The following is a 17,779-nucleotide window of genomic DNA, read 5'->3' on the forward strand; positions in this document are numbered from 1 at the left end:
AGAAGCGGTGCGTCGGTGCGTGCCCGGGATCCGAACCCGGGCCACCAGCAGCGGAGCGTGTGCACTTAACCGCTAAGCCACGGGGCCGGCCCTAAACTGCTATTGAAGGACCCAAAAGATACTTGCAGTAATCAGAAAGATGCCAGTTTTTCTTGAATTAACCTATAAATTTAATGCTATCACAATAAAAGTACTAAAAAGATTTTTTAAGCAAATAAAAAGCTGACTCTACAGCACTTTTTTTTTTTTTTTTGGTGAGGAAGATTGGCCCTGAGCTAACATCTGTGCCAATCTTCCTCTATTTTGTGTATGGGACGCCTGCCACAGCGTGGCTTGACAAGTGGTGTGTAAGTCTGCACCCAGGATATGAACCCACAAACCCTGGGCCTCCAAAGGAGAGCACGTGAACTTAACCACTATGCCACTGGGCCGGCCCAGCACATATTTTTTAAAAATTTGACATTACCAGGGTAATTCTGAAAAAGAAGAGTAATGAGGGAGAATTAACCAGTCAGACATTAAAAACATATTATAAAGCTATATTAATTAAAATAGTAGGTAGTGCATAAATAGATGAATGAACAGAATAAAGAGGCCACAAGTAAGCACAGTAACAAACAATTTATTTTTTATTTTTTTTTATTTTTTTTGTGAGGAAGATCAGACCTGTGCTAACATCTGCCAATCCTCCTCTTTTTTTGCTGAGGAAGACTGGCCCTGGGCTAACATCCGTGCCTCATTTTCCTCCACTTTATATGGGACGCTGCCACAGCATGGCCTGACAAGAGAAGCAAGCAATTTAGCATATGATAAAAGTAGCTTTTATCTCTGTGGACGAAAGATAATTTCTCAATACTGTATATTGGGATAAATAGATAACTACTGAGAAAAAATATAAAGTTGGACCCTTACCTGATTCCTCACACTTAAATAAGCTCTACATGGAGCAAAGATTTAAAAATTAAAAATAAACTGTAAAGGTACTAAATGAAAAGTGGGAGAATTTTTTAAAAATAATCTTTGAGTGGGAATTGCCTTTCTAAGTATGATTAAAACCCAAAAGCCATTTTATAGGAATAATTCCATCTCATTATAGAAAATTCAAACAGCGAAGTTTATATAATAAAAGGCAGAAGTCTCCCTTTACCCGCCTTCCCACAGATAACCGTGATTTAACTTTGATTGCGGAGTTCCTTGAATGCTAGAAGTTCAGTAAGAACCTGCATAAGTTCTTGAACAAGGAAGAGATGCCGTCAGCACTAGCCTTAAACATTGTTCCGCTGAGCACTGGGCGGCCTCAGCCTGAAGGAGGCAGAGCCCAGAGGCAGGAAAAATGGCCAGCAGCCCAGAGCAGGCCAAGACAATGATGAGAAACTGGCCACAGCTTGGTGCATTTGAAAGGCACCTGGGACTTCTTTTGTGGGATTACTTTGAAATGCATTTTTCTTTTCATTTCATACTATTTATTTATTATCTTTTAATTGGTGCATTTATTTTTTTCCAACTTTATTGAGGTATAATTGGCAAATAAAAATTGTACATTTTAGGTTGTACAACGTGATTTTTTTTAAGGTGTACAATGTGATGATTTAATATACGTAAGTTGATTAAGACAAGCAAGTTAATTAACACATCCATCACCTCACATAGTTACCTTTCTTTTTCTTGTGGTGAGAACACAAGATCTACTCTCTTAGCAAATTTCAGGTATGCAGTACAGTATTATTAACTATAATTACCATGCTGTACATTAAATCTCCAGAACTTATTCATCTTATAACTGAAAGTTTGTACCTTTTGACCAACATCTCCTCATATGCCCCAATCCCCAGCCCCTGGAAACCACTGTTCTACTTTCTGGTTCTATGAGTTTGACATTTTTAGATTCCGCATATAAGTGAGGTCATGCAATATTTGTCTTTCTGTGTCTGGCTTATTTCATTTAGCATAATGTCCTTAAATAGCACCTGTCTCTGCTAGAATTATGAGGCTATAATAAAAGATTCCTTTTTTTTAGTAAATCATTATAATGCCCTTTCTTTTTAGGGGGTTGCTTTTACCCAAAGTAGTTGAAGACCGTGGCATGAAAAGAACAGACATTGGAAATCTTGGGAGTGGAATATATTTCAGCGATGCACTCAGGTTAGTACGTTATATCCTTACTCATGTTACTAACACCCATCACCAAGGAATCATTACCGAGTACTTGCTATGTGTTTCCCTCTATCTTTCCTTGATGAGAGATTTCTCACCCAAAAAACAGATCATTGCAAGCAACCAGGTTTCTCAGTATACTGTAGAAGCATGTCTTTTGTGGTGAATATTTAGGAAAATTGTATTTGAAATGGTGTTAGTGACTTTATTATCCTAAGAGCTTTTACATATATTTACCCACTAATTGTTACAACAATCCTCAGATCAGTTCTATCGTTATCCTATATCACAGATGAGAACACTGAGGGACAGTGATGGTATATAGCCTAAGATCACACAGTATTTTATCTTTCTTCAGGGACAACAATCTTAACTTCTATAGCACATGTCCTCTCTTCTAAACAATTTATCTATTATATATGAACTCTAAATGCCTGGAATAACATTTCATCTTCAGTATCCTTGTTAATATTTAAATCCATCCTCATAATAGCCATAATGTGTTGAATGCCTGCCCTGTGCTATTCCCCAGGCTAAGTGCTTCATGTACATTGTCTGTAAACCTCAAAACTGGTATTGTGACATCGCTTTATGAAAAGAAAACAGACTCATGGAGGTTAAGTAACTACATAAGGTCACAGAGCTAGTTAAATGATGGAGCCTGGGTTCAGGCCCAGGACAAGGGATAATTATCCAGGATATTTAAAGAGTTCCTACAAATGGGTAAGAAAAAGATAACCCAATAAGAAAATGGGCAAAAGACATGAATAGGAACCTAGTAGAGTAGGAAACATGTATGGACAATAACATTGGAAAAGATTAGCAATGAAGAACATGCAAATTAAACCATTATGATACCATTTTATACTATCATATTGGGCCGGCACCGGGGCTTAGAGGTTAAGTGCGTGCGCTCCGGTGCTGGTGGCCTGGGTTCGGATCCCGGGCGCGCACCGACGCACCGCTTCTCCGGCCATGCTGAGTCTGCGTACCACATACAGCAACTAGAAGGATGTGCAGCTATGACATACAACTATCTACTGGGCTTTGGGGGAAAAAAATAAATAAATAAAATTATTATACTATCACATTGACAAAAAAAAATTTAACATCTCTCGGTGTGGGTAAGTCTCTAGAACAATCTGAACTCTCAAACACTGTTGATAAGACTATAAATTGATAAACCCTCTTGAAAAAGTTTTGGCATTATCTGGTATAGTCGAAGAGCATAGTTGATAGTATAACTCATAAATCCTACAGATAGGCCCATGAACCAGCAAGCAGCAGTTCTCAATCCTGGCTGCACATTGGAATCACTTGGGGGAACTTTTAAACACTACTGGTGCTGATTTCATGTGTTAAAAAACAAAATTCAACTGAGTAAATTTGAAGGTCTAATTGGCTTTATTAAATGATTCATGGCAGTGTCTCATCTGGCAAGCAGAGAGATATGCTGGGGGTTACACAACATGGAAGGCTTTTATATTAACAAGGGTGGGACAAAGAAAGGAAGGCATCAGCAAGTTCACTGGAGGAAAGTAAAAGTTCAGGTGACAACAGCTTCTCATTGGCTGAGCTGTGGCATTTTCCATTGGCTGGGCTTGTTGCTGGGCAGGAAAGAAGTCTTCCTTCCTCCTGCTGGAGCAGTGAAGTAGTTGCACTTCCCGTTTGGGAGTGCAAAGTATGTCTCTTCCTGCTGACGTCAGTAACTGACGCTTCTTCTTGTTGGAGTCTGTAATTGATGAAGACTGGTAGGGCATGAGGGCGCCCTCTACAGGCCTTCTCGACTTCAATGTTAGTTGAGGTTTTCTTTATTAATTTTACCACACCCCAGACCAGTTAAATCAGGATCTCTAGGGGTGATATTTGGTTATCAATAGATTTTAAGTTCCCTGGATGATTATAATATGCAGCCTGGATCAAGAATCACTACCCTAGTAAAACTGTGGTGTACATAGACCAGGAGACATATATAGGAATGGCTGAGAACACTGTGGTAAAAGAACACTGGAAATGATGCAGATTTCCACTGACAGTGGAATGGATTGATAAATTTTGGAGGAGTCCTACAGGGAGTCCTATTTTAGACAGTTTAAACAAGTGCAGTACAGCTCCACATGTCAAATAGATGAGCCTTCGAAACATAACGTGGAGCAAACATTGCTGTATGATTCTCTACATATGCAAAGTTCAAAAACAAGCAAAACTAAACGTTATATTGTTGAGGGACAGATACCTATGTGTCAATACTATAAAATAAAGAAAAAATAATATATACAAAAATCAAGATAGTAATTAGATTACGTCTGAGTGGCAGGGAAGGTGATGCCATGGGGGCAATAGGAATATTGATGATGTTCTCTTTCTTAAACTATGTGGTATCTATTTGGTTGTTTGTCTTATTATTATTCTTGACACTTAACATTTATAGTATAAATGCTCCTTCCTATGTACAAAATATTTCAAAGTAAAATTTTTTAGATGTTAAAATATTTTTTAGAAATAAATAGGAATTCAGTTGAATTTAACCAAATTAAAATGCTTAGTGACTTTTGACAGAGTGATTTCAGTGAAGAAGTATGGAAAGAGCCAAACTGCAGTGGATTGAGGAGTGGTCAGCAGGCAAGCAAGTGGAGACAGTCCCTGAACTCTGTGGAGAGTGTGGTGAGAAAGGAGGAGATGGAGAGGGAGAAAGCTGGAGGGCAGAGTCAAGGGTCACATGTTAGTAAGTTACAGGGAATGAGGTTTATAGCAGGAATGGGAAAAATTCATTTTTAAAAACAGAAGTGCGGGCCCGGCCCAGTGGCGCAAGCGGTTAAGTGCGCGCGCTCCGCTGCGGCGGCCCGGGGTTCACTGGTTCGGATCCCGGGCGCGCACCGACGCACAGCTTGGTAAGCCATGCTGTGGCGGCGTCCCATATAAAGTGGAGGAAGATAGGCACCGATGTTAGCCCAGGGCCGTCTTCCTCAGCAAAAAAAGAGGAGGATTGGCGGATGTTAGCTCAGGGCTGATCTCCTCACAAAAAAAAAAAAAAAAAAAAAAACAGAAGTGCGAGTCTTGGAGGGGCTAGAACAAAGGGTCATCAGGCAACGCTTTTCCATTTTGGTCTTGATCTTTGGAAAAATAGAAGTATGTCCAAAAAGTGTTGCTCCCAAAGGTGTGCTAGCCTGTGCTCCTAGTAGCAAAAGTTGCTTTGTTAAAGCTGCTGATTCCTGAAGAATGTTAAAACAAAATTTCTCATTTAGGTGTCATTTGAAATTTTTGTTTTTCCGTTTGGATTCTGAAGGCTTTGTGGGAATACAGTACCTTCTTCCCTTTGACCAGTTCTTACTTACTTGGTATTTAATGTCCTTTCTGAACTTTATGGCAGATAATTAATCTACTTTTTCTTAATTAATTTGGTGGGGTTTTTTCCTTCTTTTTCACCACTCTGGTGTTTACTGTACCAAAATGTATATTTTAGTAGCTAATAAAGATTTGGGGAAACAGTGGAATTCACCTCTCTCAGAGAACAAAGTACTTTGAGCACTGCCTAGCACAACAGAAGGGCAATATACGTGTTTGTTACATTAAGATTTTAAATAAGTAAGTGAATAATAAAGTTCTAAATGAATCTTCAGAGATATTTCAATAACAGTAAAATTTGGAACATTCTACCAGCAGTCTTTTAAACAATATATCCTATACATATAATAAAGTATTTTTGCCATGTAACTGTATATTGTAAATGTGTGCTTATTTCCTTTCACATGCAGTACAAGTATTAAGTACTCACACCCGGGAGAGACAGATGGCACTAGACTCTTGGTCATCTGTGATGTCGCCCTTGGGAAGTGTGTGGACTTACACAAGAAAGACTTCTCTTTAATGGAAGCACCGCCAGGTTATGACAGTGTCCACGGGGTTCCAGGAACAGCCACTATCCCCACGGACTTCGAGGTATTTATATCAAGAAACAGGCAGAGAGGCTCCTGCTTTTATTAAATGTGCTTGAGTTTAAATAATTATTGAATCCACTGTCTGAATTCAATATTTTCTAAGTTAGCAAACATGAACTTCTGCTTTTATGAAAACATTTGCCAATAGAGGATTTTTTTTGCTACCTATTAATTTCTGTTGGCTCTAGGATGATGAATTTGTTGTGTATAAAACCAATCAGGTTAAAATGAAGTATATTATTAAATTTTGCATGCCTGGAGATGAAATAAAGGACTTTCATCCTTGTGATAGTACTGAATTAGAGGAACACAGACCTGAGTTTTCAAATTTCTCAAAGGTTGAAGGTAAGACAATTTTCTTGAATGCTGTTTTATGTGATATTTATAGAACTCAAACGTTATATTTTCAGTGCAGTTTACATTCATGTTTGGTAACTATATCTATGACCTCATACATAAATATTTTACTTCCTTTTTTATTTTGTAAAAATAAAAACCGGATGCTTAAGAGAGGTTAAATGATCTCAAAATTACATGTTACTTCATTAACATGCTAAAGTTGAGCTTGTTCGTCAACACGAAAACCCACAGAACCAGTCAGAGTGCAAAAGGTATGATGGGGGTGGGTGGAAGAGACAGAAGCCACAGCTTTAGAATCAGGAACCTTGGGTTCAAGTGTCAACTTGCCACTTACTAGGCTGTGCAATATTAGACAAATTGCATAACCTTTATGGGCTTCAATTTCTTTCTGATACGTATGAGATCACTATCTGCATTAAATGAAGGTACTCCAAAAACTGTAATGTGCAGCTTCTATATTAGTAGTACAAATATATGAGAGGATGATAGCTTCTCAGAGAATCACAAGCCCAAACTATTATAATATTAATAGCATTGTAAAAACGCATTAACATTTTTAACTGTCATCAAATTATTTTTTATCAGAAACGTATGATTTCATATATGAGAAGATGACTCCCGTTTTTTCTCTGGGAGTCATTAAATGAGATGTCCGGCAAAAGAGTATATATTTATATATCTAACCATATCAATATTTTTGTACCACGTAGTACGTTTAGTACGTGAGTGTTTTTATATGCTGTATTAAGAGTTTGATTTAGTCTTCCTTGCACTGAAAGTCTAAGGAATCTCATATTGCTCCAACATGCTTTTGTGGCACAATAAATAACAGTGACTAACCAATTCAAAATTACAAGTCAGGGAATGCAGATATCTATTTTTGTTTTGTTTTGTTTTTTTATAATTTTATTTATTTATTTATTTTTCCCCCCAAAGCCCCAGTAGATAGTTGTATGTCATAGCTGCACATCCTTCTAGTTGCTGTATGTGGGACACGGACTCAGCATGGCCAGAGAAGCGGTGCGTCGGTGCGCGCCCGGGATGTGAACCCTGGCTGCCAGCAGCGGAGCGCATGCACTTAACCGCTAAGCCACGGGCTGGCCCGGAATGCAGATATCTAGATTCATGCTTAAGCCACACTTATTTAGATATTCTTAAGACCTCTGTGTACTTGTGTGTACGTTTAAATCTATATCTTTCAAGTAATAGTGTGACTCTAAATTTTCAAGATGACTCCTCAAAGTGTCTGGATTAAAAAGGCAGAAGTGTATCTGTTGAGAATTCTGCCCCCATTTTTCTATGTGGGTTCACTTACTTCTCAGAATTGCCTATTGAAAAATAATAAAATGGTATTTGTCCATTTTTCCTAAAATATAGTGTATGAAGGGAAGGGGAAGGAATAAAGATCAAGGTAACAAAAATAGAGAGTGCAGGGATGGTTTTGAAAGCTAACATTATCATTTTTAATATGTAGATTACCAGTTACCAGACACCAAACCTTTCAGCAACATCAAGTCTGGCCTTCAGGATACCTCTGGGAATTCAGTTCCTCTTGAGGATGTTCACATCAAGGGGAAAATTATAGACTTTGTAGCCCAGGTATGCTCTTTGTGGTTTTTCGATACTTAGACTAAATGGATGTAGATCATAAATGAGAATGTGATTATAGTTACATGAACTAAACAAAACGTGCATTTCTAAAATTCTACGTAACAGGGACTGTTCTAGGCTCTAGGCATCGAACAAGCAACAAACAATACAAAAACTCTGCCATCATGGAGAATACATTTTATTGGGGGACTAGGCAATAAACATGATGAATAAATAAGATACAGTCATGTGTTGCTTAATGACAGGCACACATTCTAAGAAATGTGTCATTAGGCGATTTTGTCATTGTGCAAACATCACAGAGTATACTTACGTAAACCTGGATGGTATAGCCTACTACACACCTAGACTATGTGGTGCTAATCTTAGAGGACCACCATCATATATGCAGTCTGTCGTTGACTGAAACATTGTTATATGGCACATGACTGTACATAATATGTTAGATGGTGATAGGTGCTAAAGAAGAAAATCAAAGCAAGGAGGGATAGGAACTGCACAAGAGGGAGGGGTTTGAACTTGTAAATAGAGTGGCCAAGGAAGGCTGCACTGAGAAGGTGACATCTGAGTACAGATGTGTAGGAAATAGGAGACTAAACCATGTGGACGTCTGGGGAACACTCATTCCAGGCAGAGGAAACTGCATGTTCAAAGGCCCTGAGGTGGGAGCAAGCCTGATGTGATCAACAGACATCAAGGAAGCCACTGTGGTGGAGGAGAGTGGAAAGGGGAAGCATGGTAGGAGATTGAGTCAGAGAGGTGGGGGGGGGGTGGTCAGCTCACATCAGGATACAAGACATACTGTCCTTAACTCTGAGTGAAATGGAAACCTTGAGAAGAGGTTTGGCAGAGGAGTGATGTGATCAGACCTATATTTTCACAGAGTCACACCAGCCAACATGTTGAGGACAGTCTGAAGTTAGGAGACATCTTAGGTCAAGTCGTCTGGAAAACAGACTCTAGATGAAAATTTGTTTTCAGGAAGATTGTTGAGAAGTGCCCTCGGAAGCAACACCTGTAAGAAAGCGAGGGAGACAGGACCTGGCAGAAGGAGACATTGAACATGACACAGGCGTACCAGAGTCCTCAGACGATCTCTGAAGCTGGGGTAGCCCTTCAGAGATGAGGAGAGGGGGCTGGGCTTTGTGCTCCCACAGGGACCAGTCATTGGATGTGGCTGCCGCTGGGGAGGGGTCAGAAGCTTGAGTGAGACAGTTCACCTTTGGCTGAAAACAGATCTGGGGAGAAACTCAGCACATGACACTCCCAGCAGCCTTGGTCCTGAAAGGGACATCTGGGAGCATACCACAGCATCAAAAGTACATAACTATTGAAGTAATTCAGTCAAGGATGTTGGTGACTTGGACCAAAATGTTAGCAGTGGGGGTGGTAAGAAGTCATTGGGTCTGGCAAAGGTTTGAAGGTAGACCCAATAAGGTTCACTGATGGATATGGAAGATGAGAGAAAGTCAGGAGTCAAGGATGACGCCAAGGTTTTTGGCCTGAGTAGCTAGAAGGATCAAACATGTTTGCACTTACTGAAATGGGAAAGGCAGTAGGAGGGTAGAGTGGGGGGACTATCAGGAGGTCATCTTTGGCCATATAATGTAAGATGCTGATGGCCAGATGGAAGAGCCAAATAGGCAGCTAGACATTTGAGTCTAGAGTTCAGCGAAGAGTTAACTCCAGCTGGGAGTTATAAATTGGGGAGTCACTAGTATTTAGATACTACTTAAAACCATGAGACCACATCAGATCACCAAGAGAATCAGTTAGAGAGAGAAGAGAAGACCAACATTTAGAGGACAGGGGAATGAGGCTGAATCAACAAAGGAGACTGAGAGGGAACAGCCAGTGAGATACACACACAAGGGAAACCGGCTTCTCTGGAAGTTGAATGAGGAGGAAAGAATGGTCAACTCTGTCAAAGCCTGCTGATAGATCAAGTAAGATAAAGACTGAGACTTGACCATTGGATTTAGCAATGAAGAGATCATTGGTGACCTTGACAATCACCTTTTCGATGGAGTGGTGAGGGTAAAAGCCTAATCAGAGTCAGTTCAAGAGAGAATGGAAGGAAAGAATTTGGAGACAGAGGAGAGAAAATGGGACAGTAGCTGAAGAAAAGTGGGGTCAGAGTGTTTTTTTTTAAGATGTAGGAAATCATAACATGTATGTGAGCCAGTGCAAGAGAAAAACTCTGATGATCCAATAGAGAGAGTACAATATGTGTGTGTTTTCACACCACTAAGCAATTGACTCAATTCTGACACTATCTACCTGGAGATACCATCAAATCCCACAGGTTAAGGGCTCAGTCCCACAAGACTGCTCTCCTCCCTACCACTTCAGATGCCAATTGCAGGTCCCAGGTTGTTACCTATGCTTTTGGTTGACTGGCTATAGATCAGAGGTTCCAGCAACCCCCTCCTTGGGTTAGATTAATAATCTAGAGTGACTCACAGAACTCAGAGAAACATTTTACTTATTAGATCGCTGGTTTATTATAAAAGAATATAACTCAGGAACAGCCAGATGGAAAAGATGCACAGGGCAATGTATGTGGGAAAGGGTGCGGAGCTTCCATGCTATCTGGGCATACCACTGTCCCCCGTATGTCCATGTGTTCACCAACCTGGAAGCTCTCTGAAGCCTGTCCTTTAGGGTTTTTATGGAGGCTACATCACATTGGCATGGTTGATTAATCATTGGTCATTGGTGATTGAACTTAATATCCAGCCCCTCTCCCCTCCTCTGAAGTTGGAGGGTGGGGCTGAAAGTTCTAACCCTCTAATCACCTGGTTGATTCTCCTAGCAACAGCCCGCATCCTTAGGTGTTTTCCAAAAATCACCTCATTAACATAAACTCAGGTGTCATGCAAAGGGGTTTCTTATGAATATCAAAAGACACCTACATTGTTTTTATCACTTAGGAAATTGCAAAGGATTTTAGGAGCTCTTGTACCAAAAATGGGTTCTAAGACCAAATATATGTTTCCTATTATAAATCACAATATCACAGGGGGGATTTGCTGGAGATACATCCTTTTGTAGGCAGGAGAGGGTGAAAGCTAATCTTCAGGTGCAGTTCTTGGCCCCAACCAGAAGCTTGTTCATCCATGGTCACAAGACAGAAGGTAGACGTCATGGGCACACATGCAGGTAGGTGGCCAGATGTGGTGAAGCTTGTAAAGTTCTCAATATTCTAAAACTGAATTTGTTTTCTAAGATTTGATCTCATCGTTGGCTTCTAACACTAAAGATTGCATTGAACAACTGTAAAGACCTCTTAGGAAAATAAGAACATCTGAGTCCAGTATTGTAATATTCCTATCCCTTCAGTGGGAAATCAGGTTAATTGTAGTGATCACCTTAAACTGGGAAAATGGGGCATGGTGGGGTGGAAAAGAGCATGCTGCCTGTAGACACAAATGACGGGTGACCATTCTATAAATATGAGAGATAAGGTGGATTTTATTTGAGCCAAGCTGAGGATTATAGCCTGGGAGAGGAGCCTTCACAAAGGAAGAAAGCACTCCAGAGAAGTCTGGTTTTCAGTACAGTTTTATACCTTTTTAGAACAAAGAACATACATCAAACATGCTCAGGGTACATATTCATCAAAGTTTCAAAGAGGTATTCACTTGCAGATTAGCAGGTTAACATGACCCTGATCATGTCCAGGAAAGGAAACCTATCTTCAGGAGTACTGATACTGGCATCAATACTGGCATTGTAGGAAAGAAAGTACGCATCCTTGTCTTCAAAGTGTGCATTCTTTGACTTTGAGACAATGTTTAGTACATTCTTTAATGGCTGGAGCAGATGAACAATGTATATTTGATAGACCATAAATCAGGCTTCTTTAGTTCAAGCTGAATCAGGTTTAATCCAGAATAGTTATCACATATACCTCAATATGTGAAAATTTCTTATCAGTTTCTCCTTTTGATCAATAACCTTTCAGTAGAAAGCATTGATGATCAAAATATTGTCTCTTGGTGCCAGGGTGGTTGCTGCCTGCCCTGGGTCCCTCATGTCCCTCGGTGGTAGGCTTTTATTTCATTAATTTGTCCAGTTATCCATGTTGTGGGGGGAATAGGTGGATATAGTGGATAAGCATAGAGGTATATATTGACAGGGGTAGCATTTTATAGGTCATATAATTTGTCAATTATTTTTAGATTGTTGCACAAACATTGCACATGTGCTTTTATGTAACTTCTTATGATTACATTGTTTATAACAATTATAGAACAGATATAGTAACAATGGTAATAAATTTCTTCTCATCCTAGTTTGGAGGTATTTGTCTGGGTCAGTCAAAGTCAGGTGTTAGAAACAGGAGTTGAAATCCACTCAGGTGGAGGGGCCTTTTTTAAATGAGAAGTGTGGATCCATGAGTCTATGCCCTTTAATTTTGTAGCCCATGGATTGGTTAAAAGTACCTGATACGGTCCTTTCCAATGGGGCTGCAAAGAGTCTTTTATTTGATGCCTTTTCCAATAAACAAAATCTCTAGGTTGTAGGCCATGATCCTTAAGGTCTTCATCTCATGGGAGCTTGCTGTGAAAGGAATCAGCTACCAACCTTTCGTTTCTTTTAAGTGCCTCAAAAAGACCCTGACAATAATGTAATATATCTCCTTTGAGCAAAGTTGATTCATACGTTCCCTCATCTAATTGCATAGGGCATCGTGTTATTATTTCAAGAAGAGACAGCTGATGTTTACCAAAAGGTGTACATCTAAGATTGAGAAGCACTAGCAGAAGAGCTTTTGGCCATGAGAGATTAAATGCTTCTGAAAGTTTTGCCAATTGAGTTTTGATAGTGCCATTAGTTCTTTTCACTAATCCTAAGGACTGGGGATGATAAGCACAGTGGAAGTGCTGCATTGTTGGCCAAATGTCACAGATAGATTTAATTACTTGTCCAGTGAAATGGGTTTCCTGGTCACTGTGTAACTTGGTAGGAATTCCCCAAACAGGAATTATCCTTTCCAATAACAATTTACCTACTGTTAAAGCCATTGCTCTTCTGCAAGGAAAGGCCTCAACCCAATGTGAAAACATACGAATCATTACTAAGATATATTTGTATCCTTGAGATGGTGACATTTGAACAAAGTCCAATTGCCATACCTTAAAGTATCCCTTACAAAGGGGAAAGTCACCTTGTGACTCACAAAGTGGTTTACTGGGATTATATTTAAGACAGTACTACGTACAGTACTATGAGCATAGGCTTTATGAGCTGCTGTGGAACGAAGTTTCCAAAAATATTGTTTTCCCCATAAAATCTTCTTTTCAGGTGCCCAGTGAGTTAAATGATGTACATGTTGGAGTAATAGCAATTGTGCTCCAACTGGTCCTATAGGGTTTTTTTTTTCAATCAGATCCAAACCATATTTGTGTGGCAAAGTCAAAAACTCCCCCTCTTTGTTGCCATATTTGTTTCTCTTTTTCCATAGTGATTTCTTGAACCTGTTGAAGGAAATCTCTTACTGGGTTATCAGGGTTAACAGAGAACAGTGGGCATTCTCAGGGCTGGACAGGATAAGTGTTTAAAGCTGCCTGCTTAGCAGCAGCATCAGCAAGATGATCGGATTTGGAATGCCCTGGTATTTTAAGAATTGCTGATTGTTTTGGTAGTTGTATAGCATTTAACAATTCTGCAACTTGTTTCCCATTTTTTATAGGTTGTCTTGAAGAGGTTAAGAATCCTCATTGTTTCCATAGCATTCGAAAGTTGTGTGCCACTCCGAAGGCATAATGATTGTCAGTATCAACATTAGCTATCTGATCCTTAGCTAGTTGACAAGCTCGAGTTAGGGCAATTAATTTGGCCTGCTGTGCTGATTTTATTCCCTGTAAATAAGAGCTTTCAATTATGTCTACTGTGTATGTTATCGCATATCCAGCCCTGTAGTGTCCCTGCTCATCTTTAAACAGGACCCATCTGTAAACTAAATTAGATCAGCATTATCAATAGGAGTCTCTTGTAGGTCATTCCTAGGAGTAAGAAGGTAATCTGTTAATAAAATGCATTAGTGGTCGTTTTCCTCCTGTGGTGCTGGAAGCAAGGTTCATTCAATCAAATCAGACTGATCAGGCTTAAATAATAAATATAAAGGTTGAGCAATGAGTGAAGAGTTAGGCAACCAAATTCTACAGTATCCTGTCAGTCCTAGAAATACCCTCAATTGTTCTTTTCTTAGCAGTTTTCTGAAGCCATCAGTTTCTCCATTAGAGTTCTGTAATTACTTATCCAGTTCAGTTTTAGGATCTGAAAGTTCATCAGAAACCTGTGTTCTGAAGTAAATGTCAGAGTCCTTGCCATGAATTTCTCTGAAGATGAAACATATTTGTAAAAGCATCTGAGTAAAGCAGTAACTGTCTGTAAATGACAAAAGACTTTATATTATAATGCAATTGAAATGGAAATTTGATTATGACATTTTAAGATAATGACTAGAATTATATCAGGACATATCAGATTTTCAGGAATTTTGTATAATTTTTAGGACACTTATATTAATAATATTTATCCACACAGTATAACCTAAGAAGGTTTATCATCATTTACTTGACAATGCTTCCCATGCAACTTAATATACCAAATAAACCTAATTAGTTTAGTATCTCCCTCTTTATAGGAAGAGAGAACAAATTCTATGGGAAGTCCCAGGGACTTTTAGGTCAAAAGAAAGACTTTATTTAGGATTTCAATTTTGGGGCTATATGTGAAAAATATCAAAAGGTTTTTTTTTTTTTTTTTTTTTTTTGTGAGGAGATCAGCCCTGTGCTAACATCTGCCAATCCTCCTCTTTTTCTGCTGAGGAAGACTGGTCCTTGGCTAACATCTGTGTCCATCTTCCTCCACTTTATATGGGACGCTGCCACAGCATGGCTTGCCAAGCAGTGCGTCGGTGTGTGCCCAGGATCCAAACTGACGAACCCCGGGCCACCGCAGCGGAGCGCACACACTTAACCACTTGTGCCACCGGGCCGGTCCCTCAAAAGGTTTTAAAACACTTGGTCAAATAGGATCATAGGTCACTGTGAAACAATGCTTAGTTATCCATTTAACCAAAGTGACGACAGAAGATGTTAAAGGCAATCGTAGAGAGGTGAAAAGTTTTTAAAAAAACCTTAGCTCTCTTAATAGAGACACCTCAGCTTTTTGAACATAGGAAATTATTTTGACAAAATATAGAATCCTTGCCTTTTAGATAGACTTACTCAAAGGTGAAGGAAAAACCTTTCATAAGAAGACTAAAAGTCCAGGAAAATTATCCTTTAAGAGAGAAAACCAAATTCTAATTTTTGCACCAGCTTACTTTTGATATTAAAACTTATTCACTTAATTAAATTTATTTTAATCTTAGCCAACTTGACCATGTACAAAATTCTTTCCTCGGGGTTCTTCTTCCACAAACCTTTATAACTTTCTTTTTTTACATTCAGAATTTGTCCCATGTCTTCCCTCCTTCTTAGTAATTTAGCACAAATTTACCTTTCTTAACAAAACAAACAAAAAAAATCTCCAAACATACATCTTACTTTTCTTGTATACAGAGATGTTTTCTTATTATTTTGCGTTAGTATCCTGTGTATTGGCAGGCTCACAAATACTGTCTAGAAACATATACTTCCTCCTAGAAAATTTCTCAGTGTGGCACAAAACATTTAATACTGAATATTTTCCTAGATCATGTGATCCTGAAATTCATTTGGGTTAATATATTTTTTTATTTAGAAGTAATTTATATAAGTGCTTACTTTAAGCCAGTTAAATAGAGCCCTCTTATAAACTAGTCTTAATAATACCATCTGGAGGTAGAAAAATTTAACGTTTATAAGATACGTATATAGACACACACATAAACACACGGATAGATGCAAACAAAGATTTTATAGCCTCCGTTTTTTAAATTTTCCTTAGATTTTTGGGCAAGGGTGCTTCCATAGCAGCCTGCATCTTTAAAAGCTTCTTTTCCCCTTTTATTTCTTCAGTCTTAGGAATCTGGGATGGTCTAGATAGTAGCTCTGGAGAGGTAACAAGTTTTTGAGATAAACAAGGGAGGTTAGTTACTTATCAGAGGACTGACATGCACATCCAATTACATTATCCTTAATTTCCTTTTTCCCTCTGGGTACATAGTTTTATCTTAATTTAAGGAAGAAGGCCTAAAAAAAATTCCTATCAGGCTTTGAATATCAGCTTCCAATTTGGCCAAATTTCTGATCATAAGTTACTAAATCCTTTCAAATATCTTGTCAGGTTTCAGCTGGGACAAACAGTAACTATTCCTGACAGCATTAAACAACTCTGTTTAATTTTAGTTTCCCCTTGACTGTTTAAGGAAATAGCATAGCAGTTTCCTGGAAAATCTTTGAATCCTGTCAACTCTGGAAGGGGCTCATATTAGGCCCTCCTTCAAAGGTGGATTATGGGGGTGTCTGTAAAGCCATAACTTGATAAGACTTTTCTTTTAGGTACTTCTTATAACTTAATTTTTTATTAGCTTTTTGCCACAAAAATTTCAATAAGCTTATTTTGGAATTTTGAAGGCTTTGCTTTTAAGTGCACTTTTTTTTTTTTTTTTTTTTTTGTGAGGAAGTTCAGCCCTGAGCTAACATCCATGCTAATCCTCCTCTTTTTGCTGAGGAAGACCTGCTCTGAGCTAACATCTATTGCCAATCCTCCTCCTTTTTTTCCCCCAAAGCCCCAGTAGATAGTTGTATGTCATAGCTGCACATCCTTCTAGTTGCTGTATGTGGGATGCAGCCTCAGCATGGCCGGAGAAGTGGTGCGTCGGTGCGTGCCTGGGATCCGAACCCGGGCCGCCAGCAGCGGAGCGCTGGCACTTAACCGCTAAGCCACGGGGCCGGCCCCTAAGTGCACTTCTTAAGTGATCTTATCTAATTGGAATGTTCCTTCCAATGGTCAATGTAATTCCCCTGAGGCTGGCAGCAGTTTGATAGAACCTAGCCACAAATGGAGTGCAACCCACATTTCTGTCTGACCATAGCTGACTGCAAATGGGGTGCAACTGCATTTTTGTCCAACCATATTTTGGGGCCCCCAACCTGACTTGTTATCAAGCCAAGCTGTCAGGACACTAAACAAGCTTAGTAAGATTTTGCTGTTCTTTGTAAATATTTACAACTTCCAGAACCTTTAGTTTTTGAGTAGTTGTGCTTGAAGGTGGCCCACTTGACTCTTTAGAGATTAAAGATTGCGTTTAATATGTCTGTTCCAAGGCTCTTAAATCGGGTGCACAAAAAGACAAGTTTTGGAAGCTCAAAGGAGCCCCAAAATGGCCACTGTAATTTTAAATTATCCTGGGTTCTCTTGGTCCAAAGATCCAGCCATTTATAGTTATCCCCATTGTGTTGAGCACTTGCAAGTATCAGCTCCATACATATTGTACATCAAGCCAGACAGAGTTCCAGGGGGAGGCTGCCCATTCAGGAACTTCTTGGTATTCGAAACACGATTTCCCATTTTCTTTCAGTTTCGTTTTACTATAAAGTCTGAACAATTTCTAAGGACAGTGTAGTGGTCAGAAGTATGCTGCTTATGAGTGTCACTTCCTAAAAGTACATGGACACTCTCTTTTATGTGTCTCAGTTTCTCCCGCCAGCAGTTTAAAACTACCATGGGGGCTGCGAGCACTAAATGACCAATCCTTATTTGTGCATTCCCGGATG

The 17,779-nt window shown here is 39.2% G+C and overlaps 1 protein-coding gene across 8 annotated transcripts in view; it reads left to right on the plus strand.

The window, feature by feature from the left end:
• Positions 1-17,779, plus strand: part of PARP4 (poly(ADP-ribose) polymerase family member 4) — a 145,925-nt gene that overhangs the window by 44,324 nt on the left and 83,822 nt on the right. For all 8 annotated transcript variants that reach the window (XM_058547780.1, XM_058547787.1, XM_058547782.1 and 5 more), the window contains 4 exons: positions 2,047-2,142; positions 5,910-6,093; positions 6,281-6,437; positions 7,927-8,051. In XM_058547780.1, coding sequence (XP_058403763.1) covers positions 2,047-2,142; positions 5,910-6,093; positions 6,281-6,437; positions 7,927-8,051 — 562 coding nt within the window. The remainder of the gene's footprint in view (positions 1-2,046; positions 2,143-5,909; positions 6,094-6,280; positions 6,438-7,926; positions 8,052-17,779) is intronic.

This window comes from Diceros bicornis, chromosome 9 (assembly GCF_020826845.1).
Source record: "Diceros bicornis minor isolate mBicDic1 chromosome 9, mDicBic1.mat.cur, whole genome shotgun sequence".
Lineage (NCBI taxonomy): Eukaryota > Metazoa > Chordata > Mammalia > Perissodactyla > Rhinocerotidae > Diceros > Diceros bicornis.